Source organism: Carassius gibelio, chromosome A24 (assembly GCF_023724105.1).
Source record: "Carassius gibelio isolate Cgi1373 ecotype wild population from Czech Republic chromosome A24, carGib1.2-hapl.c, whole genome shotgun sequence".
Lineage (NCBI taxonomy): Eukaryota > Metazoa > Chordata > Actinopteri > Cypriniformes > Cyprinidae > Carassius > Carassius gibelio.
This window is the reverse complement of record NC_068394.1, coordinates 3,229,474-3,254,775: the sequence shown is the minus strand read 5'-3', so window position 1 is coordinate 3,254,775 and position 25,302 is coordinate 3,229,474. Positions and strand designations below refer to the sequence as shown.

General features: G+C 39.7%; 1 protein-coding gene across 50 annotated transcripts in view; it reads left to right on the top strand.

Annotated features, from left to right (window-relative positions):
• Positions 1 to 25,302, top strand: part of LOC127945916 (obscurin-like) — a 55,040-nt gene that overhangs the window by 5,293 nt on the left and 24,445 nt on the right. For 5 of the 50 annotated variants that reach the window (XM_052542080.1, XM_052542070.1, XM_052542051.1 and 2 more), the window contains exons 5-50: positions 214 to 516; positions 647 to 913; positions 994 to 1,100; positions 1,358 to 1,526; positions 2,202 to 2,477; positions 2,846 to 2,952; positions 3,382 to 3,550; positions 3,688 to 3,963; positions 4,098 to 4,373; positions 4,512 to 4,787; positions 5,100 to 5,375; positions 5,513 to 5,788; positions 5,923 to 6,198; positions 6,337 to 6,612; positions 6,925 to 7,200; positions 7,651 to 7,926; positions 8,109 to 8,384; positions 8,487 to 8,762; positions 9,046 to 9,312; positions 9,441 to 9,710; positions 9,808 to 10,074; positions 10,209 to 10,475; positions 10,786 to 10,898; positions 11,006 to 11,159; positions 11,259 to 11,420; positions 11,633 to 11,737; positions 12,195 to 12,464; positions 12,708 to 12,974; positions 13,120 to 13,386; positions 13,484 to 13,750; positions 13,895 to 14,164; positions 14,261 to 14,530; positions 14,658 to 14,924; positions 15,933 to 16,199; positions 16,401 to 16,667; positions 17,248 to 17,508; positions 17,763 to 18,029; positions 18,652 to 18,726; positions 19,019 to 19,099; positions 20,041 to 20,307; positions 20,540 to 20,806; positions 21,153 to 21,419; positions 23,194 to 23,460; positions 23,808 to 24,074; positions 24,339 to 24,605; positions 24,699 to 24,965. In XM_052542080.1, coding sequence (XP_052398040.1) covers positions 214 to 516; positions 647 to 913; positions 994 to 1,100; positions 1,358 to 1,526; positions 2,202 to 2,477; positions 2,846 to 2,952; positions 3,382 to 3,550; positions 3,688 to 3,963; positions 4,098 to 4,373; positions 4,512 to 4,787; positions 5,100 to 5,375; positions 5,513 to 5,788; positions 5,923 to 6,198; positions 6,337 to 6,612; positions 6,925 to 7,200; positions 7,651 to 7,926; positions 8,109 to 8,384; positions 8,487 to 8,762; positions 9,046 to 9,312; positions 9,441 to 9,710; positions 9,808 to 10,074; positions 10,209 to 10,475; positions 10,786 to 10,898; positions 11,006 to 11,159; positions 11,259 to 11,420; positions 11,633 to 11,737; positions 12,195 to 12,464; positions 12,708 to 12,974; positions 13,120 to 13,386; positions 13,484 to 13,750; positions 13,895 to 14,164; positions 14,261 to 14,530; positions 14,658 to 14,924; positions 15,933 to 16,199; positions 16,401 to 16,667; positions 17,248 to 17,508; positions 17,763 to 18,029; positions 18,652 to 18,726; positions 19,019 to 19,099; positions 20,041 to 20,307; positions 20,540 to 20,806; positions 21,153 to 21,419; positions 23,194 to 23,460; positions 23,808 to 24,074; positions 24,339 to 24,605; positions 24,699 to 24,965 — 11,004 coding nt within the window. Of the gene's footprint in view, positions 1 to 213; positions 517 to 646; positions 914 to 993; positions 1,101 to 1,357; positions 1,527 to 2,201; positions 2,478 to 2,845; positions 3,122 to 3,274; positions 3,551 to 3,687; positions 3,964 to 4,097; positions 4,374 to 4,511; positions 4,788 to 5,099; positions 5,376 to 5,512; positions 5,789 to 5,922; positions 6,199 to 6,336; positions 6,613 to 6,924; positions 7,201 to 7,650; positions 7,927 to 8,108; positions 8,385 to 8,486; positions 8,763 to 9,045; positions 9,313 to 9,440; positions 9,711 to 9,807; positions 10,075 to 10,208; positions 10,476 to 10,785; positions 10,899 to 11,005; positions 11,160 to 11,258; positions 11,421 to 11,632; positions 11,738 to 12,194; positions 12,465 to 12,707; positions 12,975 to 13,119; positions 13,387 to 13,483; positions 13,751 to 13,894; positions 14,165 to 14,260; positions 14,531 to 14,657; positions 14,925 to 15,932; positions 16,200 to 16,400; positions 16,668 to 17,247; positions 17,509 to 17,762; positions 18,030 to 18,651; positions 18,727 to 19,018; positions 19,100 to 20,040; positions 20,308 to 20,539; positions 20,807 to 21,152; positions 21,420 to 23,193; positions 23,461 to 23,807; positions 24,075 to 24,338; positions 24,606 to 24,698; positions 24,966 to 25,302 lie in introns of all 50 variants that reach the window. The other 45 variants (XM_052542054.1, XM_052542052.1, XM_052542055.1 and 42 more) reach the window with 45 other exon arrangements.

Below are 25,302 nucleotides of genomic sequence, written 5' to 3'. Positions count from 1 at the left end.
CCACATCCATTACACAAGATTTTACAAGCGGTTTCCAATGTTCTTACAATTTGCAAATGTCATACTGTATTTACCAAATCGAATGACACCACAGCTACTTTGTGGTGACTGTACTTGTGCATTTCTTTGATGTTTCAACAATCAACACAATTGCTTTTGACATATGGAGAGATTTCTGTAACCTGATTAAGAATATTATAACTTTGATCTCAGCCCCAAGGAAACATCCCCCAGATGCCCCAGTTGAGCCAGTGGTGCGGAACAAGACGGATTCATCGATCACACTGTGCTGGTCTCCACCAGACAGTGAACGGCCTGTACCCATCACTGGCTACATCATTGAGCGCAGGAAGGTGGGAGCCCAAACCTGGATTAAAGTCACTAGTACAACTGTGTTTAGCACTGAATACACCATCAGTGAAATTCCAGAAGAGGCAAGCTATCAGTTCCGCATCTCAGCAGTCAATGATTTTGGTCAGAGTGCCTATTTGGACGTTCCTGGAACGTTTTACCTTGGTGAGAAAGAAATAGTTTTTTGTTGTTGTTGTTGTTTTTCACTGTGTTTTTGCATTCCTCATATTTCAACTTAAATAGACTGTTTTAAATCAGTGTATTCCATTAAATGTATTGAAATGTATTTGATCAGAGCCCACAGCGTCAGTGAAGGCAGGCCTGGTTAACTGCAGGGCACATGTAGGCGAAGAAGCAACTTTCACTGTGGAGCTCTCAGCCGTATGTTCCGGCTCCTGGACAATAAATGACAGATTGATTCGCAGTGGATCTGAGTATCTGATCACACGCTCAAAGACCACACACACGCTGGTCATCAGGGAGGTGTCCATGGAACTGAATGGAGCACAGGTCAAGTTTGTGGGTGGTAGATCTCAGAGTGTTGCCACGCTTTGTGTGAAAGGTGAGAAAGGAAAAGTTTCTGAAAACTTAAGTAGAATAACTTCAGCAATGTTTCTGATATTTTTTATTTATCTTCTCTAGCCGCAGCTGCACATTTCACCAGTAAATATTCTCAGGCGGAGGTGTTTACTTTCAGCTTGCACTCCTCTGCTCAGATGTACACAGAGGTGTCTGACTCAAGTGTCCAGGTGACAACATGCACTTTTTTGTCAATCCTGCCCCCCCCCCCAAAAAAAGTGTATTAAGTAAAAAAAAAAAAAAAGCATTAAATATTTTAAGTGTGTTATACTTTCTCCTGTCTTGTTCAACCAACTTTGAGATTCATTGCCCATACAAAAGGGACATAGCTAATATCTAATTCCACATCTAATAAATGTGTGGGCATGATGGGATGTCGTTTTTTTGTTTTTTTGAAAGTTAACTACATGTACTGTCTGTGCTTTAGGTTGTATGGCTGAAGAATGGGAAGGAGCTGAGAATGGGTAAAAAATATGAAGCCACAAGTGTGGAGCGCAAACGCATACTGACAGTCCACAATGTTGACCGTGAAGACGTGGGCATCTATGAATGCATGTGTGAAGGCGATAAAATGTCTGTCCAACTTGCCCTAAAAGGTGAAACAAGCCATTTTGCTCTTCAGTTACTGACCTTCAGTTGTCTTATGTTTTTATAGCCTCTACATTTATATTTTAAGCCATTATGTATTGAGTTAATTTATATACATGAAAGTGAAACAACTTTAAATTGTATTTCTAATGAGGAACACATCTTGCCAAATAATAGTAGAGAAATACACAGTGGTGCATGCTGTTTAATTAAAATCAGTGCTGAGTAGTGATTGCTTCATATAACAGCACAGAAAGTTCAGAGTCAGTGGATAAATGGTGTAAGCAGTCAGTGTTGACAGCTAGGAGCAGCTGGGCTTTGGCTTCTCAACAGGAAGTGTTAGAGTGTGTTTGTCAGGTAACAGATCTGCTTTGCACTCATGCATGGCTCATGCACTTTCAGGTATCATATTCAGTATAGTTTGGGATGTGATGAGTATTTTTTTTATGTGTACACAACATTAAAATGTATATATTCCTGACTGTTAAGTTTCTTACTAAATAAATGTAAACCAGGAGAGTTTGGGTTGTCACATTTATGTGACACATTATATACAAGTAGACAGTGGATGTCACCGTTTCTCACTCTATGTTTAATGTGTGTTTTATAATGTATTTCCTATTCCTAATAATGTCAAAATCACAAAGGGATGTGGCATCTAATCTTCCATTTTCCCCTAACAGAAGAGCCAGCGAAGTTTCTTAACAAGCCAAGGGCTCAGCCCCAGGAGAATGCTGCTCTGGTGGGTGACGTGGTGTTGAGCTGTGATGTTGCTTCTCCTGAAACTGCTGTTGTGTGGAAGAAAGAACAGATAGAAATAACGGAGGACAAGAGGACAACTTTTATATCTCAGGGGACACAAAGGAAGCTGGTCATCAGGGGTGCCAAGCAGAGCGATGAAGGACACTACTCGTGTGAGACGGCAGAGGACAAAATGACATTCCTGGTCAAGATAAAAGGTAAGACTATGTGCTAATTAGTTTGAAACTAAAAATTTAAATGAGCAGGATTAATCAGACATGCCACAATACCTAATTAATGTCATAACGTTATGGTTATTTGAACAGTGAAGCTAAACGCAAAATGTTCCTACATGTAATAAATAATTTAATATGTGAAATTAAAATGTATCATTATAAACTTAAATATAGACATTTCCAGATTAGTCTCCGGGAAACAATTGCTTCCCGAGGTTGTTGAAATTAGCACAAAACATGTTGTATTAAGCTAGAGTGTTTTTGTCCATTTGGAGTGGTTTGATGTTTTGTTGCAGTCCTGAACGGCATCCTTTTTGATGTTTCACTAAAACAATGAATGTCCTTACTAGAAACTCGCGCTGCTTTCACCAACAAGGACTCTTATCAGAAGGAAGTGAAGGTTTCATCCTCCCAAAAAGCCACACTGAGCTGTGAAGTTTCTGACATCAAGACTGAGGTGAAATGGTTCAAGGATGGCAATCAGTTGATTTCCAGTAAGACCGTCCACATGGAGTCAAAGGGCAAGAGTCGTCAGCTTGTGCTGGAGAATGTGGAAAAGAAGGATGCTGGAGAATATACCTGTGCAGTTGGAGATGAAAAGCTGGTCTTTAAGATTCGGGTGGAAGGTAAGAACACCATGGCAGTGTTTTGGCTTGTTTTCTTTTTTTGTTTTTTTTTTACGGTTCCAGTGACTCAATCAAACATGAGTGAAGCAAAGTTTACATAAAACTAAATGCAGTTTCTGAGAAAATCTTCCTAAATCTTGATTTCTGCACCAGACATTCAAGCTGCCTTCTCCAACAAAGACTCTTATCAGAAGGAAGTGAAGGTTTCATCCTCCCAAAAAGCCACACTGAGCTGTGAAGTTTCTGATGCCAAAACTGAGGTGAAATGGTTCAAGGATGGCAAGCAGTTGATTTCCAGTAAGACCGTCCACATGGAGTCAAAGGGCAAGAGTCGTCAGCTGGTGCTGGAGAATGTGGAAAAGAAGGATGCTGGAGAATATACCTGTGCAGTTGGAAATGAAAAGCTGGTCTTTAAGATTTGGGTGGAAGGTAAGAAGACCATGGCAGAGTTTTGGCTTGTTTTTTTAAGGTACCAGTGACTAAATCAAACACGAGTGAAGCAAAGTTTACATAAAACTACATGCAGTTTCAAAGACAATATTCCTAAATCTTGATTTTTGCACCAGACATTGAGGCCGCCTTCTCCAACAAGGACTCTTATCAGAAGGAAGTGAAGGTCTCAGCGTCCCAGAAGGCCACACTGAGCTGTGAAGTTTCTGACATCAAGACTGAGGTGAAATGGTTCAAGGATGGCAAGCAGTTGAGCTCCAGTAAGACTGTCCACATGGAGTCAAAGGGCAAGAGTCGTCAGCTGGTGCTGGAGAATGTGGAAAAGAAGGATGCTGGAGAATATACCTGTGAAGTTGGAAATGATAAGCTGGCCTTTAAGATTTGGGTGGAAGGTAAGAACGACATGCCAGTGTTTTGGCTTTTTGTAAGGTCCCAGTGATTCAGTCAACCATGTCCAAACCAATGTTTATATAAAACTAAATGCAGTTCCTGTTACTGTATTCCTAAATCTTGATTTCTGTAACAGACATTCAAGCTGCCTTCTCCAACAAGGATTCCTACCAGAAGGAGCTCAGAGTACCAGCCTCCCAGAAGGCCACACTGAGCTGTGAGGTTTCTGACCCCAAGACTGAGGTGAAATGGTTCAAGGATGGCAAGCAGTTGAGCTCCAGTAAGACTGTCCAGATGGAGTCAAAGGGCAAGATCCGTCAGCTGGTGCTGGAGAATGTGCAGAAGAAGGATGCTGGAGAATATACCTGTGCAGTTGGAAGTGAAAAGCTGGTCTTTAAGATTTGGGTGGAAGGTAAGAAGACCATGGTAGAGTTTTGGCTTGTTTTTTTTAAGGTACCAGTGACTAAATCAAACATGAGTGAAGCAAAGTTTACATAAAACTACATGCAGTTTCAAAGACAATATTCCTAAATCTTGATTTCTGCACCAGACATTCAAGCCGCCTTCTCCAACAAGGACTCTTATCAGAAGGAAGTGAAGGTCTCAGCGTCCCAGAAGGCCACACTGAGCTGTGAAGTTTCTGACATCAAGACTGAGGTGAAATGGTTCAAGGATGGCAAGCAGTTGAGCTCCAGTAAGACAGTCCACATGGAGTCAAAGGACAAGAGTCGTCAGCTGGTGCTGGAGAATGTGGAAAAGAAGGATGCTGGAGAATATACCTGTGCAGTTGGAAATGAGAAACTTGCCTTTAAAATTCAAGTGACAGGTATGTGTTTGTCTGTTGGGTTAAACAAAGAGTTTGATATATGCATTGCTTCTGGTCCAAATTTTTTTTAATGTGTCTTCAAGAAATGGTACAAAGACAAGTAGAAGAATTGGTTGCCCATCTCAGTGGTACAGAACCAAAAACAAGTTCCAATCTGCAGTGTAATTAGCTTTTTTGTGGAGCGATTTGCTGTTTACTTTGATTTCCTAATTTCTCAAGCATCCAGTCTTTGCAGTATCTGTTGTATATAATCTTGTGTGATATATTTACTCAAAGCATACTGTTTTCTGGTATTGTCCATTGCCCAACCAGACATTCAAGCTGCTTTTACCAACAAGGACTCCTATCAGAAGGAAGTTAAAGTAGCAACTTCCCAGAAGACCACACTGACCTGCGAAGTTACTGACTTTAAGACTGAGGTGAAATGGTTCAAGGATGGCAAGCAGTTGATTTCCAGTAAGACCGTCCACATGGAGTCAAAGGACAAGAGTCGTCAGCTGGTGCTGGAGAATGTGGAGAAGAAGGATGCTGGAGAATATACCTGTGCAGTTGGAAATGAAAAGCTGGTCTTTAAGATTTGGGTGGAAGGTAAGAAGACCATGGCAGAGTTTTGGCTTGTTTTTTTAAGGTACCAGTGACTAAATCAAACACGAGTGAAGCAAAGTTTACATAAAACTACATGCAGTTTCAAAGACAATATTCCTAAATCTTGATTTTTGCACCAGACATTGAGGCCGCCTTCTCCAACAAGGACTCTTATCAGAAGGAAGTGAAGGTCTCAGCGTCCCAGAAGGCCACACTGAGCTGTGAAGTTTCTGACATCAAGACTGAGGTGAAATGGTTCAAGGATGGCAAGCAGTTGATTTCCAGTAAGACCGTCCACATGGAGTCAAAGGGCAAGAGTCGTCAGCTGGTGCTGGAGAATGTGGAAAAGAAGGATGCTGGAGAATATACCTGTGAAGTTGGAAATGATAAGCTGGCCTTTAAGATTTGGGTGGAAGGTAAGAACGACATGCCAGTGTTTTGGCTTTTTGTAAGGTCCCAGTGATTCAGTCAACCATGTCCAAACCAATGTTTATATAAAACTAAATGCAGTTCCTGTTACTGTATTCCTAAATCTTGATTTCTGTAACAGACATTCAAGCTGCCTTCTCCAACAAGGATTCCTACCAGAAGGAGCTCAGAGTACCAGCCTCCCAGAAGGCCACACTGAGCTGTGAGGTTTCTGACCCCAAGACTGAGGTGAAATGGTTCAAGGATGGCAAGCAGTTGAGCTCCAGTAAGACTGTCCAGATGGAGTCAAAGGGCAAGATCCGTCAGCTGGTGCTGGAGAATGTGCAGAAGAAGGATGCTGGAGAATATACCTGTGCAGTTGGAAGTGAAAAGCTGGTCTTTAAGATTTGGGTGGAAGGTAAGAAGACCATGGTAGAGTTTTGGCTTGTTTTTTTTAAGGTACCAGTGACTAAATCAAACATGAGTGAAGCAAAGTTTACATAAAACTACATGCAGTTTCAAAGACAATATTCCTAAATCTTGATTTCTGCACCAGACATTCAAGCCGCCTTCTCCAACAAGGACTCTTATCAGAAGGAAGTGAAGGTCTCAGCGTCCCAGAAGGCCACACTGAGCTGTGAAGTTTCTGACATCAAGACTGAGGTGAAATGGTTCAAGGATGGCAAGCAGTTGAGCTCCAGTAAGACTGTCCACATGGAGTCAAAGGACAAGAGTCGTCAGCTGGTGCTGGAGAATGTGGAAAAGAAGGATGCTGGAGAATATACCTGTGCAGTTGGAAATGAGAAACTTGCCTTTAAAATTCAAGTGACAGGTATGTGTTTGTCTGTTGGGTTAAACAAAGAGTTTGATATATGCATTGCTTCTGGTCCAAATTTTTTTTAATGTGTCTTCAAGAAATGGTACAAAGACAAGTAGAAGAATTGGTTGCCCATCTCAGTGGTACAGAACCAAAAACAAGTTCCAATCTGCAGTGTAATTAGCTTTTTTGTGGAGCGATTTGCTGTTTACTTTGATTTCCTAATTTCTCAAGCATCCAGTCTTTGCAGTATCTGTTGTATATAATCTTGTGTGATATATTTACTCAAAGCATACTGTTTTCTGGTATTGTCCATTGCCCAACCAGACATTCAAGCTGCTTTTACCAACAAGGACTCCTATCAGAAGGAAGTTAAAGTAGCAACTTCCCAGAAGACCACACTGACCTGCGAAGTTACTGACTTTAAGACTGAGGTGAAATGGTTCAAGGATGGCAAGCAGTTGATTTCCAGTAAGACCGTCCACATGGAGTCAAAGGACAAGAGTCGTCAGCTGGTGCTGGAGAATGTGGAGAAGAAGGATGCTGGAGAATATACCTGTGCAGTTGGGAATGAGAAACTTGCCTTTAAAATTCAGGTGACAGGTATGGGAACATCCCTGTGTTTGTCTCTTGGCTCTGTTTCTATTTAATTTTTCTTCTTTATAAAAAGGAATCAAAATAACAGTCAGTCAGTGAAGCTCGACAAAAGCTAATTTTACATTTAGAAAAAGTTTATCCTTGGTGGAAGAGACCATTGAGTAAGATACAATTAACTTGTGCTTGTAGATTTAGTAATGTATAATTTTTCTGTTTAAAAAAAAAAGGTCATTTAACAACTAAAAAGCAATTTGTTGCTTATTTCAATGCTACTGAAAAAGTAATAGTCTCCAGTGAGATTTGGATTTGTTTGCTTAATATGCATGCTATGATTTTTGATCTCTGCTGGATTTCTCAACTATTTAGTCTTTCCAATATTTGATGTCTATTACTTAAAATAAAATATTTAGTGTTTTATAATATTGGATCCATGTTCCAACATGCCCACCCAACTAGATATTCAAGCTGCCTTCACCAACAAAGACTCCTATCAGAAGGAAGTGAAAGTAGCTGCTTCCCAAAAAGCCACACTGAGCTGTGAGGTTTCTGACCCCACGACTGAAGTGAAATGGTTTAAAGATGGCAAGCAGTTGAGCTCCAGTAAGACCGTCCACATGGAGTCAAAGGGCAAGATCCGTCAGCTGCTGCTGGAGAATGTGGAGATAAAGGATGCTGGAGAATATACCTGTGAAGTTGGGAATGAAAAGCTGCCATTTAAGATTCAGGTTGCAGGTATGGAAACCATATTGGACTGTTCATTTGGTTCTGTGCATCTTGAAAGTCTTCTTTGGGTTATTTAAAAGCTACTATGGAAATATTTATTGTCCCTTGTCATAGTCAATGTAATTGCAAATCTAGTGTTGACTTCCTCTGTAAATAGGGAAACTGAATTAAGTAAACTCTCTTCTTATTAGAGCTTAAAGCTGCATTTACCAACAAGGACTCTTATCAGAAGGAAGTGAAGGTCTCAGCGTCCCAGAAAGCCACACTGAGCTGTGAAGTTTCTGACCTGAAGACTGAGGTGAAATGGTTCAAGGATGGCAAGCAGTTGAGCTCCAGTAAGACCGTCCACATGGAGTCAAAGGGCAAGATCCGTCAGCTAGTGCTGGAGAATGTGGAAAAGAAGGATGCTGGAGAATACACCTGTGCAGTTGGAGATGAGAAACTTCTCTTCAAGATTCAGCTGAAAGGTATGATTTTCTAGAACATTAGTGGACTTCCATGAATCCACATACTTGTCTTCCTCCAGGACATGGTCACAATTAAGTGACTATTTCTTATTTCTTCCTCAGATGTTTCTACCAAATTCCAGAAGACATCTGTGACAAAAGAAATTGTGATGGTTGAGTCAACAGAAAAGGTTGTTTTAAAAACCGAGGTAATGTCGGAGAATTGTAGTGTTCAGTGGTTCAGGGATGGAATAGAACTGAAAGACGGATCAAAGTATGAGATGAAACAGGAAGGTCGCTCACGTGTCCTCATCGTTAAGTCCTCTGAATCTAAAGACAGCGCCACCTACACTTGTCAGACGGCTGATGACAAAGTGGAGTTCAAGGTTCAAGTCAAAGGTAAATGCTAATTTGCAATTTCCAAGGAAGAAAAATTACAGATTGTTTAAGGTGTTCATTTCTTAAGGTCAAATGTGTTCATTTAAACAGTTTAATGGCAGTTTTGATATTTTTTTTCTTGCATATATATATTTTTTTTTTCAATTCAATTCAATAAATGCTTTTTACATCTAGAGTTTTCAAAGTAAAATTTTGTTGGATATAATTGCACTTATTGAAATAATAAATCTAATTGACCACAGACAAAACGTAATTTCATTTTTCCCTCATCTGTGCCCTGCAGATGCACCTTTAAAGTTTGTGGTGCCTTTGCAGCCAGTGTCTGCAGTACTAGAAAGCACCATGACACTTTCCTGCACTCTCAACAAAGCCACTGTTAATGTCCTCTGGAAGCATAACGGCAAAGAAATCAAACCCGGTGGAAGATTCAGCATCCGCACCGATGGCACCAACTGCATCTTGACTGTCTCCGCTGTGGCTCAGGAGGATGAAGGGGAGTACAGCTGTGAATGTAAAGATGACAAGACCACCACCAAAGTCACTACCAAAGGTACGAACCATCATTGTCTATGTCTGAAAGTCATCAATTCTCATCAAAATTAACTTATTAAGCTTGTTTTAAGTGATAGATGTCCTTCATTATTATTTCTCTCAGCTTTTCAATCTAATTTCCCACAGCCCCACGACTGGTGAGGTTCACTACCAGGCTGAACGATGTTGTTGCAAATGAAGGCAAAGATGCTATCTTTAAATGCTCCATCACACCAGCTGATGTAAGTGTCAGATGGCTGCGTAATGACATTCCTATTATAGCTGGTCCCAAATTTATGATTGCTCATGGAGGGAGCAGTCATTCCCTCATCATCACAGCTGTCACTCAGGGGGATGCAGGAGAGATCAGTATCGATGCCGAAGGGAAAGTCTGCAAAGCCACACTCCAAGTACAACGTAAGTGACAAATACAGCTCTTATGCGTAATGCAACATATCAGCAGGAAGCATACAGACTACCTGTTTCTCAATACTAATCTATCCGTAATTTGCAGAGCTTCCTGTCACCTTTAAGAAGAAGCTTTCAGATGTGACTGTGACTGAGCAGGACACAGTTCGCTTAGAAGTGGAGCTGAGTAAACCCTCAACAGATGTGAAGTGGATGAAGAATGGTGTGGTACTACAGCAAGGAGAAAATATGGAGATCCATGTGGATGGTGCCAAACAGGCTTTGGTCCTCAAGAGTGTGGCGTATGCTGACAGAGGACAATACTCATGTGAAACCCTAGATGACAAGACCCAGGCCAAACTGACAGTAGAGAGTATGGATTCTTTCATTATGTTACATTATATTACAGAGTTACTCTTTCGATCAGAATATTTTATAATCAAAATATACAGGAAATTATAAAATAAAAGTATGGTTGAATTTCCATGTTTTTTTCCTACCATTTAGTTAAGAAGATTCAAATCGTAAAAGGCATAAAAGAGATCAAAGTTCAAGAGAAAGAGACCATCACTATGGAGGTGGAACTGAGCAAGGCTGATGTAGAAGGTTCCTGGAGCAAAGATGGAAAGAAACTAAAGGCAGGACCCAATACCATCATTACTGTAGTGGGCAACAAGCACTGCTTGACTATGTCCCAGCTGAAGATAAGTGATGCTGGAACTATAACTTTCCAGGCTGAAGATGTCCATACTTCTGGCAAACTAATCGTTACAGGTAAATGTGTATATACTGGGGGTCTTTAAATTTAATCCTCAATAAAAAAGATCCAGTAATATGTTTAGCATAAGATCATAAAAAAGTGTTTTTTCAAGTTTAGTAATATTAAAAGCTGTATAATCAACATTTTAAAGTATATTCCATCAGACAAACTAAATGAATGTCCACAATATAATCACATTTATGCTAACTGCAAGTTAAGTAAGGTTTTCGTAAAACTAATGAGCAGATCCGTAACAACCACCAATGTTAAAATGTACATAGAGTATAACAATTGCAAACCTAATTATTGGCGTTGTGTGCACAGAGCCTGCTGCAAAGATCCTCAAACCTTTACGGGATATCAGTTCTCCTGAAAAGGAGAAAATCATTTTTGAATGCGAGGTGTCAAGAGCAAATGCTGATGTCAAGTGGTTTAAGGTATTAGTATTTGATTTGGAATAAAAAAAAAATTGTGTAGTCACATATGGCTGAAACACAAAATGACTTGGAAAAAAGATGCAATTGTGTCATTATTTCCCCATCAGAATGATGAAGAACTGAAGCCAGGAAAGAAATTTGGCATTCATTCCCAGGCCAATAAGCGCACCCTCATCATCCATAAGTGTGCATATGAAGACCAGGGCCAGTATATATGTAGAACAACAGATGACAATACTTCAGCCAAGCTCACTGTTCACGGTAAAGATGAACGACTTCTGAGTGAGACATTTATTCACTGCTGAACTCAAGCATTTTGTAGTGTCAATTGAATAAATATTTGTATTTGAATTCTTGCAGCGAGAGATATTAAAATAGTGAAGCCGCTGCAGGACGTGGAGGTGACAGAGAAGGAGAGTGCAACGTTTGTCTGTGAGGTCTCCCACGATGAGGTTGAGGCTCAGTGGCACAAAGGAGATGCCAAACTCAAAGCCGGAGACAACATAAAGATGAGGCAGGAGGGTGAGCTGAAAAGAATGGACTTTGATTGCTTTCTTCTTGAAAGCTTAGGTGTGCTTGTAGAAATTATATACTGACAAACATGCAGCACAGTATGGCAGTCCCCAACAATCAGTTCCTTTTTATTTCTGTGTTCACAAAATGCAAATAAACAATTAATCTCCAAAAGGGACAGATTAATTTCTCTCAAACTCCTTTAACACTCTCTGTCTTAGGAAGAACATACATTCTGCTCTTCAAATCTGTAAAGACTGAGGATGCAGGTGAAATCAAGTTCACAGCTGAGAAGTCCTCTTCAGCTGCTAAACTGAAGGTTAAAGGTTTGTTGTCATGTCTGTCGTATCTACATGCATTTTGCATTTAGGGTTAAGACTAATGGGCTGGGCTGTAGAGCATTTCTGCAGTTGCATACAAATCTGTAGATTCCCTAAGCTCCCTTATAATCATTCCAGAATACAGAATACAGTCAGATTTGTGAAGAAACTGACAGACAAAATCGCCATGTACAAACACCACGCATACTTAGAGTGTCAGGTGTCAAGGGCCAACGCTAAAGTCACATGGTATAAGAACAAGTCAGAGATCAAACCTAGCAAGAAGCACGAGATCACAAGTGAGGACATCTACAGGAAGCTTACCGTCATTATTATTTCCATGAAGCTTCATTAATATGTGTGTATTCCTGTCTAAAGTGTTTTCAAAGAATTGTACTACATAAACATTTTTCATATAGCCGATTCTTGACACATCACTATACTGTCTCATCACAATCTTCAGAGCAGGCTATCAGCATAGTACGGGAACTGAGTTCTTTGGAGGTGACCGAGCCATTTGCTGCCCACTTTGAGGTGGAAGTCAGCGTGGAGACAGTCAAGCCAGTGAAGTGGATGCTAAATGGGGAACAGCTGAAGGAGAGTGCCGACATCGAGATGGAGAAAGAAGGAACCATGCACCGGCTCACTTTTAAAAAGACTAAGACCTCCATGTCAGGACTGGTACAGTTCATTGCCGGAAAGAGTAAATCAACAGCCGAGCTCAAAGTGGAAGGTTAGAAGCTTGGTTTAACCAAGATTTGCAAAATAGACACTCCAAAAGAAATCTAATCTGTATTTAATAATTCCAATTAAATGGTTTTTGATAATGATGCATGATTAAGTTCCAACAGAAACTGCAAAAGTGCTTTGGAAAACTCTAAAAAGGTGTATTTTGCTCTGTTTATGTTCACTACAAATGAAATGCAATGTTTGTTGTAGTGTTGTGGACTTTTGTGTTTTTTCATATCCCCCACAGAGCGTCCCATTGAAGTCCTGGAGCCTCTCAAAGATGTTTCAGCCAAGGAGAAGACTTCCACCACACTATGCTGCAAGTTCTCTGCCCCACCAAAAGAAGTACGGTGGTTTAAGGGTCAAACTGCTTTGAAGGCTTCTAGCAAATACAACATGAAGCAAAAGGACGCTAATGTGCAGCTGATCATACAAAGTTTGAGTGCAGAGGACTCTGGAGAGTATCGTTGTCAGGTCGGGGTCTGTGAGAGCAAAGCCATTCTCAAAGTAGAAGGTAAAAAAATCCACCCCATTAGGGTTAGAGCTGCTTATGAGAAATTTGCCTTGACTACGCCAAGGACTCAATATATAGGTGCTGCTGGTAAAATAAACATCACTCTGATCACGCTTTTTGATGTTTATTTTTCTGACATACATAGTACGTAAAATCCAGATCACCAAACATCTGACAGATGTGGAGGTGGATGAAGATGGTGATGCTGTGTTCACATGTGAGGTTAACTATGCTGATGAAGAGGTCCAGTGGACACTCAATGACAAGCCACTCTTCAGCAATGAGGTCAATGCCATCACCCATGTGGATAAGACCCATACGCTCACCCTCAAGAACCTAGCACCTCAGGATGGTGGAAAGGTGTCATTTAGCATCAGGGATGTGAAAGAAACAGTCTGCCTAAAGATCAAAGGTGGGGTTGTGTGATGATGTCCAAATCAAATGAAATGCTTTCAATGTGATGGATTAAGGTTTTGGCTTAATGCACTTTTTAATTTATTGACATCCAGAGAAAAAAGCCATCTTCCTGAAGTTGCTGGATGATGTAGTTGCAGAGGAGAAAGGTACAGTTACCCTTAAGTGTGAAGTCTCAAAGCCCAGAGTGGCCCCTGTGTGGCGCAAAGATGGTACATTCCTGTCGGCAGGCAAAAAGTATGAGCTCCTCCATGATGGTAAGACCTTGGGACTTACTATCCATGATGTCATGCAAGCTGACGCCGGGGAGTACAGCTGTGATCTTGGCACAGACCTCTCCAAGTCCAAGGTCACTGTTAGAGGTATGACAACACACTACTTATGTAATACTGTTGTGCTACAATGACACTGTAGTTTCTTTTTGTTGTAGTTTTATCCTTTATGTTTTTATGAAAACAGATGAAGTTGTTAGTGTTTTTCAATAATGTCTTTGCTGTTGACCCCAGATATCCACATTGGGATCACCAAGCGTTTTAAGTCAGCAGAGGCCAAAGCAGGTGAAAACTGCACATTTGAGTGTATCTTGTCCCGAGAGAGCTCAGAGAAGTGCACCTGGAGCCTAAAAGGTCAACCTGTCACTGATGGAGGCCGTTTCCAAATAAGCAGCAAAGGGCGCAAGTATACCTTAACAATCAAAGCCGTCTCAGCTTCTGATTCTGGTGAGGTGGTCTTCACGCTCAAGGATTTGAGCTCAAAGGCAACACTTACTGTTGAGGGTAAGCAGGATATGCAATGAGCAATGGATTGAATTATATGTTTTACACAAATACGGTTTTGCTTTATCAAGGTGTATCTTATTTTCTGGGAGCTAGGTAAAGCTCCTGCCATATCTAAAGAGCTTCAGGGTGTCAGTGCCAGAATTGGTGAAGATGCCACATTCTCCTGTGAGCTTTCTCAATCTGGACTCGAAGTGAAGTGGTCAAAGGATGGCAAGTCTATCAGAAAAAGCCAGAAATATGAAATCAGTCAGGAGCAGACGCTTGTAAAGCTGACAGTCTGCAACGTCACTGAAAAAGACACTGGAGAATACAGCTGTGAGGTCACCGGTGGTCCAACCTCCAAGGCTAAACTGGAGATCAAAGGCAAGGTTTTAAAAACTTACGGTTTTAGATTCTGTCATCCTTTGTTTAAACACACAACAGGGGAAATCCCACAACCCTAAAGATGAGATAGGCCTATATTGACTTTAATATTTCATCCCCTCTGTAGAACTGCCCAACAAATTCATTTGTGAACTAAAGGATGCCACTGCAGAAGAGAAGAGTGCTGTCTCCTTTGAATGTGAGACAGCCCAACCTGCCTCTAAAGTCACCTGGCTGAAAGGAACAAAGGAGATCAGGGCTGGAGGAAGGTATGAGCTTACGCAAAAGGGAACTGTCCTCATCCTCAAAGTGAAGGATCTGGAGAAGAGTGACAGTGATGTATACACCTGTGACACTGGCTCTGCGAAGAGTACAGCCAACTTGACAGTAAAAGGTAAGAACCTGGCTTTCCACTTAACTCAAAAATCTCTCTTTCTTTCTTTCTGTTTATTTCAATGTTTATCTTATTTAGAAAGGAATAACTTGAAGCCAGAGAATCTTATATTCTTAGATGGATACACTTTAAGGCGTTAAGGCTTTGATGTAGTGTTTTTTATGTCTCCGTGGTCTTATAGTTTTACATTTGATTCACCTTATGTGTTGTATTTCTGCATTTGTCATTTCACTTTTGGTTCCTGTGCAGCAATGCTACTGCCAGGCATTTCGCTGATAGTCTCATGCATTGCTGTGTCAGCAGACGATCGTCTCAGTTCAGAGAATTGGTACATCTACTGTATATTGTACTTTTACAATTATGTTGGTACTCTACATGTCATTTAGATTTCTAGCAACTTAGTTTGGTGAAAATGTGGTTAAAAAGTATTTTATTTCCAGAAATGCTGGAATAGTTCAACAACTGAAATGATGGAGCATTTCATTAATTTATTTGGGTCCACACTTTGTACTGTGGAGATAATGTACCATTAGAATGCTTGTTTTAGTAGTCTGGAATATAATTCAGGTTTTATTGGACATATCAGCTAGTTTTTATAAAGAAGCTGTCGTGTGATTTCCAGGTGATGTCTTTAAGCAGTCTGTCATATTGTCAAATTTCAGAAATGGCACTTGCACTTTTGTGTTTTGTCTTGGTTTGTAAGGTTCAGTCTTGTCTGGACTTTGTATGTATATGTATGTATTCATGTAGTCTTGGTGCAATGGATGTGTTGGAATTGTTTCTGTCTTTGTTTTAATATTTCTGTGATTATAGAAAATGTTGGCGACCAATAATTGTATTATGCATTACAAGCCTAATTACATTATGATGCAAAAAAACAGACATCGGCTTATCCTAGCTTCCATGTCATACCTTCATCATCTCATCCTATTGATCTTCTATCCTGTCTTTTGGATGCTAAAACTACAAAGAAGAAATTACATTTTATGATGCTTGTCCATTCTCCAGTGGTACCAGCTAGGTTTAAGGGGCAGATGAAGAACCAACAGGTTACTGAAGGTGGGAAAGTCTTACTTTCCTGTGAGCTCTCAAAACCTGGCTGCCAAGTGCTATGGAGAAAGGGAACCGAAAATCTGAAACATGGGGGAAGATATCAGATAACGCAGAGGGACACCATGTGTGAGCTACAGATTTCAGACTTAGTGCCTGAGGACAGTGGAGAATATTCCTGTGATTGTGGAAATGAAAAAACAACAGCAAATGTTGTTGTCAGTGGTATGGATAAAAGCTTATTAATTTACATGCACCCATTCATTGATTTAGACTATAATTTTATTTGCTTACTTTAAATATATTTTAGTACTCAGATCAAGCGATAGACTAAAATGTCAATGCATGTGTAGTCATGAAACTGTACAAATTCTTTACGAATTTTTATACACCTTATATGTATGTCATCACACAATTGCTCTTCAGCATTACCGGTGGTCTTCAGACATGAGCTACAAAGCCAAGAGTGTGACGAAGGAGACAGCGTTACTCTTCACTGTGAACTCTCAAAGCCTGGAGTTCCTGTTGTTTGGAAGAAAGGAACGCAGGTTCTCAATTCTGGTGAAAAGTACCTCATCAAACAAGATGGGGCTAGTGTTGAGTTGAAAATTGCTGACTTCAGAAATGAAGATGCTGGACAATATACATGTTTGTGTGGGGACAAAAAGACTACAGCAAACATTAAGATCAAGGGTATGAAAATAATTCAGTCTGATTTCTTTTCTCATGTTCACTTTTTACTACAGAAGTCCTAAGTGGCCATGGATGATTATTATAAAAAATTATTTGTATTTTTTTTCTTTTGACCAATACTTAATTTTCTTGTGACCTCGACATAAAAGTTTTCTCATTATCATGACTTAATATTTTCTCTTGATCTTGACATGAAAAAAGTAGTTTTCTTATTATCACGACTTAATATTTTCTTGTGATCTCGACATAGAAGTTCTCTAAGTTACACAACTGTGACAAGCCGAAAACAGGTAGCAGTTTAGAACTGAATATAACTGATGGGGTGTTGTATACAGTATATCTACTTTACTGTACACGTTTTGGAACAGAGTAGACCTTATTTATGATCGCTATAATTTGTGCAATATTGTTCATTACTGACATTTAATTAACTTGATGTTCACTGTTTTTGTGATTTTTGTCAGTCTTATGTCTCTTGTTTTCTTCGGGAGGTTTTTGAATGTTTCTTCATGTTGTGATATTACATTTTTTGCAAACTGCATTACACTAACAACCTGTTTAAACATCAATTGCTTCTTAGCATTGATCTTCAAACGAGAACTACAAAACCAGGAGTGTCAAGAGGCAGACAGTGTTACTCTTCAGTGTGAGCTCTCCAAACCAGGAGTGCCTGTGGTTTGGAGGAAAGGAACACAAGTGATCCATTCTGGAGACAAATACCAAATCAAGCAAGTTGGTTCTGTTTTTGAGCTGAAGATCACTGATGTCAAACCTGAAGATGCTGGAGTCTATAGTTGTGATTGTGGGTTTAACAAGACCTCATCTACCATTACAGTCAATGGTAGGAATTACATCTTTTTTTATTTGTGATTAAATGTGGGGTATTACATGCAACACCATCCTACCATCTCTGTGCTCACTGATCAGGATTTTTTATTATTACACCAATGGCTTTGTTTTTGAAAAAAAATTGCTTGATTGATGACTTTAAAACTAGACTAGAAGACTGGAAAGACTTCTGTTCAATCCAGTTCTTGGATGTTGTCCCGAGTCGTTTGTGTAACATGGTTCCAACATCTTTTCACGGTTCCTCAGCACTACCAGTGGTCTTCAAACATGGGCTGCAAAACCTGGAGTGTGATGAAGGAGGCAGTGCTACTCTGTCCTGCGAGCTTTCCAAACCTGGTGTCCCTGTGCAGTGGAAAAAAGGAAGCCATGTTATCCGATCTGAAGGAAAGTACGTCATCAGACAGACTGCCTCAAAGGTGGAGCTGAAGATTACAGATCTCAAACCTGAAGATGAAGGAGACTACACATGTGTATATGGAGACAAGGCAACCACTGCCAATATGAAGATAAAGGGTATGAATCATTCTTATTCTTCTGGGATTTTTTAACCATTAATTACTCCCCCCACCCAAGCTGCACTATTCTAACAAGTAACTGTTTTCAAAAAACAATGTTACACAATTTAATGTTATTGCTTGTTTGGTTTTAAGATTCCACTTAAATGCTACAGTAATGAACTAAATGTTACTGTTCGTTTCAAGTGTGTAGCACAAACTTAACTCTTGCACATGACATTGCAGATGAGAAGAAAAAACTGAAGAAGTTAAGATAATTCTGTATATGGTTAAATATAACTTTTAGATAATTTGTTGTATCCTACTGTGGCTCTGCCTGCTGTGCTGTAATGTCAGTCTGTCAGACATCTTTTTGGCAACTGTCTTAAACTTTTCTTTATTGATGTCTTTCGGTTTCTTCCAGCTTGCAGCCTCTTCGGTTTAGTGTGGTTCTTATGAGGAACACAGATAAGGGTTTAAGGCTTCAGCGCTAGTCTTACTTGAGTCTCGGTTCAAAGTAGAGTAACTCGACACATATTACACTACTTGACAAAGAACTTGCATGTGCTTCAAGCTTTGGACATATCTTCTTTGAGATTTCATTGTCTGTGATTCCATCTGCAAAATGTTCTTTGTCACAGTTCTGAAGGCCCAAACACCCTCATACCAACCAGGATTTCAAAAGCAGACTACTGAGCAAGGGCCATCAATTGATGGTACGGAGCAGATGTGCTAAATGACTGTCCGTGCTTTGTTTTCTTAGTCAGCAGCTTGATTTCTTGTTGGCCATGCTATCTGTCAGTGCGAAATCAGTCGGCTTTGGGGGCTTTCGTATAGTCAACATGCATGAATGCTTCTGTAAAATACATTTTATTATAGGAGGTCTGCTTGTTCTGTATATGCCTCTATTGTCCAACATGGCTGACACAGGCGTTGCTATTTGTGTTTTAAGATCCTTACTGTTTTGGCCAAGGGTTGTAGTTTACATGAATGTGTCTTTTATCACAGCTCTAAAGTTCCTCCGTCCTTCTGCTGCCCTTGAATCAGACTTCCAGAAGCAGAAGAAAGAGAAACAGGCAGAGCTCAGTGGTATGAAACTGATGTCTTTTTCCTGCCTGTCATGAAGCACGTTTATGCGCCAATGGAAATGTAAATCCCAGTCAAAATGTTCAGTAATGTATTATTTTGAATGGAACAGCATGGCCACAAATTCGCTTTTGCATTACTGTAGTGTTTTTGTGCTCTCTTTGTTGTGGTATGTCTTTATTTTGTTGATTAATTTAAACTTCTCACCCATGCATCAAAAATCCTTTGGATATTCTCTTTAAGCATCCTTTTTTTTTTGGCAGTTTTCAAAATAGCTGCTCATTTTTAATGTCTTAAAAAAGTATTGGTATAAGTATAAGTGAAGCACATGTTGATAATCTGATTTTTTAACTTATATTCTTTCACTTGAAAATCAATGGCCAACTTAATCTGCACCATTGCTTGTCAGTGCCATACGTGGTGAATATGTATTTTAAATGGCTGACTCTAGTTGGAGTGATTTCTGTTTCCCACATTGTCCTTGCTGAGTCAGAGGTGAAGAGCGCAGGGGTTGATGATGGTTGTACGGAAGAGATTAGTTTGTCTCGCATGATATATTAGTGTACTTGGTTTAGTTAAAGAAGCTGCTTTGGGATCATTAGTTGTGTCCTCTTGCTTTGATTTTTCTGCAATTTTTCGGTCAGGAACTATTCACGCAGATTTCTTGATGTTGATTTTTTTTTTTAAACATACCAACTGGATTGCTTTAAATGATCATGTGAACCTGAGGAGTGTTTCTCTTTAGTTGTCTTTAGGTGGTTCTTATATAACAACATACATTAGTAGTTTGATAGTGTATTCCTTAACTTTTTTTATTTAGGTTTAATATTTAGAAAGGAATATTATAAAGCTTATATGTTTTGCCTGTAAACATTCTGTTATTACAGAATACTCTACAAATTGACTTGACAAATAGAATACTCAATAAGTGCCTACCTCAACAGCTCACCCAATTCAGTTTACGGAAGTACTGCTAAACCAAGCGTGTGATGAAGGTGGCAGTGTTACTCTGCGATGTGAACTCTCAAAGCCTGGAGTTCCTGTGGTTTGGAGGAAAGGAACACAGGTGATCCATTCTGGAGGAAAGTGCCTCATCAAACAAGTTGGCTCTACGGTTGAGCTGAAGATCACTGATGTCAAACCTGAAGATGCTGGGGCCTATGTTTGTGATTGCGGAGACAGCATGACAACTGCCAATGTCAAAGTTAACGGTAGGAGAAGACCAACTGTTACATGAATTTTTCCATCATTCTAATCAATCTTTGAAATGCATTGTCAGGTGCATTTCTTGGTTGTAAAGTGCAAATGATTCCCTGATTTAATATGAAGTTAAGGCCAAACAAAGGATTTAATTGTAACCATTGTTTGGACCATTGCATTTGTATTGTATATGTATGTATAGAACTAAATCTCTGGAATCTCATACCACTTTTGAATTGGCAGCTCTTCCAGCCACCTTCACACAAGAGCTGAAAAACCAGACAGCTATTGAAGGAGAAAGTATCATCTTCCATTGTGAGCTCTCCAAACATGGAGTTCCTGTGGTTTGGAGGAAAGGGACACAGGTGATTAATTCTGGAGGAAAGTACCTCATCAAACAAGTTGGCTCTACGGTTGAGCTGAAGATCTCTGATGTTAAACCTGAAGACGCTGGAGATTATGTTTGTGATTGTGGAGATAACATCACCACTGCTAACATCAAAGTCAATGGTAGGACTCTTCTTTTATTTGAGCCGTCTTCAACAATGAAGAAACTTCTTGTTTTCTGATTTAAACAGCTGTCCATTAATAATGTCTTCATTTAATGTAGGGTAGTGTATAGTACTGTGTATTTGGCTATTCTAATGTACTAATTTGTTTGTCTAGTTTATAGCTTTCCCATTTATATCATGGTGGGGTTTTTTTTAAACATCTTAGAAGGTGGTCAAAATATAAGTTAAACCATTGTAGAAGAATGTTTTGCATCTTTCAGTGGAAAGAATATTTTTGATGCAAAGTGTAAACTTAATCTTACAAGATCCTGTTCCTGGTTCAACAACTTTGCCTGATTCCTCAGCATTACCAGTGGTCTTCAAACGTGAGCTACAGAACCAAGAGATTCAGGAAGGGGAAAGTGTTACTTTGCGGTGTGAACTCTCAAAACCTGGCGTTCCTGTGGTTTGGAAGAAAGGAACACAGGTGATCAGTTCTGGAGGAAAGTACATCATCAAGCAAATTAACTCTACTGTTGAGCTGAAGATCACTGATGTCAAACCTGAAGATGCTGGAGATTATGTTTGTGATTGCGGAGACAGCATGACAACTGCCAATGTCAAAGTTAACGGTAGGAGAAGACCAACTGTTTCATGAATTTTTCCATCGTTCTAATCAATCTTTGAAATGCATTGTCACATGCATTTCTTGGTTGTAAAGTGCAAATGATTCCCTGATTTAATATGAAGTTAAGGCCAAAAAAAGGATTTAATTGTAACCATTGTTTGGACCATTGCATTTGTATTGTATATGTATATATTAGGGCTGCAACTAACGATTATTTTGATAATCGATTAATCTGTCGATTATTTTTACGATTAATCGGTTTATTTACTTATATTTTAGTTTTTTTTCCATTTTTTCCCCAAGTAAATTATTAATAAAGGGTCTTTATCATTCAGCATAGATTTTTAAGAGATTTTAACCATTTTGCATTGTCATATCCTCATCAAAAATATACCTGGAGTTGTTTTATTATGTTAGTAATCCTTTGTCGAACTCTTCTGCAATCAAAACACTGACCCATACTCTAGCAAAATTCACAAGGAGATTTCAAATATTGTTTTCACCATGGCAGTCCTTAGAGCTCCTAAAGTAGTTTAACATCCCAAACAAAGCTTAAGGAATCTTTGAGAACATATTTTCACGAAGTATAAGGATAAAACAGAATAAAATTGCAGTGCATTGTATTTTATTATTTACTGGGAAAAAGCTTTATAGCTTACGCTGTGAAATTGTAAATAATCCTTCGAAAAAAAAGTGCCAATGGCATGAAACCTGAATGGAACTCACAATTTAAAGTAAAATCCATCAGAAGGTTGTCCAGAAAAAAAAAAATTGGGACACACACAAAAAACCTGCTGTGTGAAAAAGAGCAGTGAATACTTAGAAAAGAAGTGCATTTTAAATATACTCAAACATTTACCCATCTCATCCAGTCTTAATTAGGCTGCAAGTCTGAATTATGAACTGGTAAACGACAAACTGATCACATAACATGTTTGTAAAGCTTTAAATGTTAACTGTTAAAAAGCAATGTTATCAGCTTGTACGACTAAACATTTGCAAACAACCTTGTACTGGAGAATCTGCACAAATAAAATTCTTACGGGCCGTTCACATATCGCACCTAAAAACGCGTGGAAAACGCTAGTCGCGCCGCTTTCTCCTTCTTTCCAAAGCACTCGGGCACAAGCGCCCCTGAGGCGTCTGCCTTTGCTAAGCAACCATGACGTGCTTTCTCCATGACGTGCCCTCTCCATGAAGACCCGGAAATTTCAGCAAAGGATAAATGGATGCGGTGTGGACGCGCCTGGAAAAACGGGCGCATCGCACTGCGTGCGTGTCGCGACCGCGTCGCTTCCATTATGAGAGTGCATACTGCGCGCCTACATAGGAAATAACGAACTTGAGCACGCAAAAGACACGATATGTGAACGGCCCATTAAACAGTTCAGTAGTGCAGAGTTTACAGGTTACTCTTCATTTTGAAGGCTCAAAGTAAAGTACTCCCACTTCCCGCTGAATGCTGCAGAGACGCTGTTCGGGAAGCACGTGACATAAAACGAGGCCAGCTATTGGCTATTCGCTACTTCACCTGCTGTACTGGCTGAGTAAAACCTCCGGTGGCTCATTACTGCCACACTTTGGTCACCGCAGATTTGAAATATGCACGAAATGAGCCGCTTATGGCAAATAAAATTTATTTAGCGACGAATCGATTACTAAATTAGTTGACAACTATTTTAATAATCGATTTTAATCGATTAAATCGATTCGTTGTTTCAGCTCTAGTATATATTGAACTAAATCTCTGGAATCTCATACCACTTTTGAATTGGCAGCTATTCCAGCCACCTTCATACAAGAGCTGAAAAACCAGACAGCTATTGAAGGAGAAAGTATCATCTTCCATTGTGAGCTCTCCAAACCTGGAGTTCCAGTAGTTTGGAGGAAAGGGACACAGGTGATCCATTCTGGAGGAAAGTACCTCATCAAACAAGTTGGCTCTACGGTTGAGTTGAAGATCTCTGATGTTAAACCTGAAGACGCTGGAGATTATGTTTGTGATTGTGGAGATAACATCACCACTGCTAACATCAAAGTCAATGGTAGGACTCTTCTTTTATTTGAGCCGTCTTCAACAATGAAGAAACTTACTGCTTTCTGATCTAAACAGCTGTCCATTAATAATGTCTTCATTTAATGTATGGTAGTGTATAGTGCTGTGTATTTGGCTATTCTAATGTACTAAGTTGTTTGTCTAGTTTATAGCTTTCCTATGTACATGATGGTGGTTGTTTTGGTTAAAAATCTTAGAAGGTGGTCAAAATTTAAGTTAAACCATTGTAGAAGAATGTTTAACATCTTTCAGTGGAAAGAATATTTGTAATGCAAAGTGTAAACTTAATCTTACAAGATCCTGTTCCTGGTTCAACAACTTTGCCTGATTCCTCAGCATTACCAGTGGTCTTCAAACGTGAGCTGCAGAACCAAGAGATTCAGGAAGGGGAAAGTGTTACTTTGCGATGTGAACTTTCAAAACCTGGCGTTCCTGTGGTTTGGAGGAAAGGAACACAGGTGATCCATTCCGGAGGAAAGTACCTCATCAAACAAGTTGGCTGTACTGTCGAGATGAAGATCACTGATGTTAAACCTGAAGATGCTGGAGACTATGCTTGTGATTGCGGAGACAGCATTACTACAGCCAATGTCAAGGTTAATGGTAGGAGAGGACCAACTGCTTCATGAATTCTTCCAGCATTCTAATCCATCTTTGAACTGCATTGTCACTACCCATGTTTGTGCAGTATGAATGCTTCCACAGCTTATTATGAAGATGAAGATAAAGCTAAAAAAAGAAATTTAAATGTATGCTGTTGGTGTTGCTGTTGGTGCTTGTTTGAACTGTTGGCTTAGGGTTTTACTTGTTACTTGTTACTCTACAGAATTAATCTCTTGCATCTTATACCACTCTTTACATTGGCAGCACTTCCAGTCATCTTCACACAAGCACTGAAGAACCAGACAGCTGTTGAGGGAGAGACCATCAGCTTCCAGTGTGAACTCTCCAAAGCAGACATTCTAGTTGAGTGGCGCAGGGGGGAAATTGGCCTATACCCCTGTGCTAAATATGAATTCAAGCAAGATGGCCACCGTGCCCAACTGATCATACATGACCTTGAACCTGAGGACTCAGGTGACTATATCTGTGACACTGGAGAACGCCAAAGCTTTGCATATCTGGAAGTTAAGGGTAGGCTTGGATTGAACCGTCTTTATTTCCGGTATCATTTGAAGCCGTTTCTTCATGATGACCTTGAAACACTTGTTAACTCACCTTTTGCAGCACTGCCAGTTCTTTTCAAATCATCTCTGAAAGATTTGGAGAGTGAAGCTGGGGAAAATGCAGTTTTTCGATGTGAACTTGACAAAGCTGGAGCCAAAGTCATCTGGAGGAAAGACAAGAGTGTAATAGAAGCAAGCAAAAAATATCAGCTGAAGCAAGATGGGGCTGTTGCTGAGCTTATCATTTACAAGCTGCAAGGAGGAGATGCTGGAGACTACTGCTGTGAAACAGAACATGATCGGACATCTGCTAAACTTGCTGTAAAGGGTATGAATCACCTTGTAAAAGTCCTCATCCCTCCTAACTTTACCTGATCATTCTCTTTGGATGCTCTCGCATCTACTCCATACCATCTTAAGTACTATGCCATCCATCCTTTCTTATATGCTTGTACCACCTTCTCTCTGCACGTGGTTTTGCACATTCAGTTTCTTTACAACTTGCACAACCTTTCTCAAATGAACTCCCATTTCATTTAACTAGATTAATTAAGTTTAGTTTTTTTTTGCAATATTCATAACATTATAGCCTACACTTTTCCCTTAGCAGTTCAGCTTTTATTTTTATATAAAGGATAGCTATTTTTGTCATGACTTGTAAATTT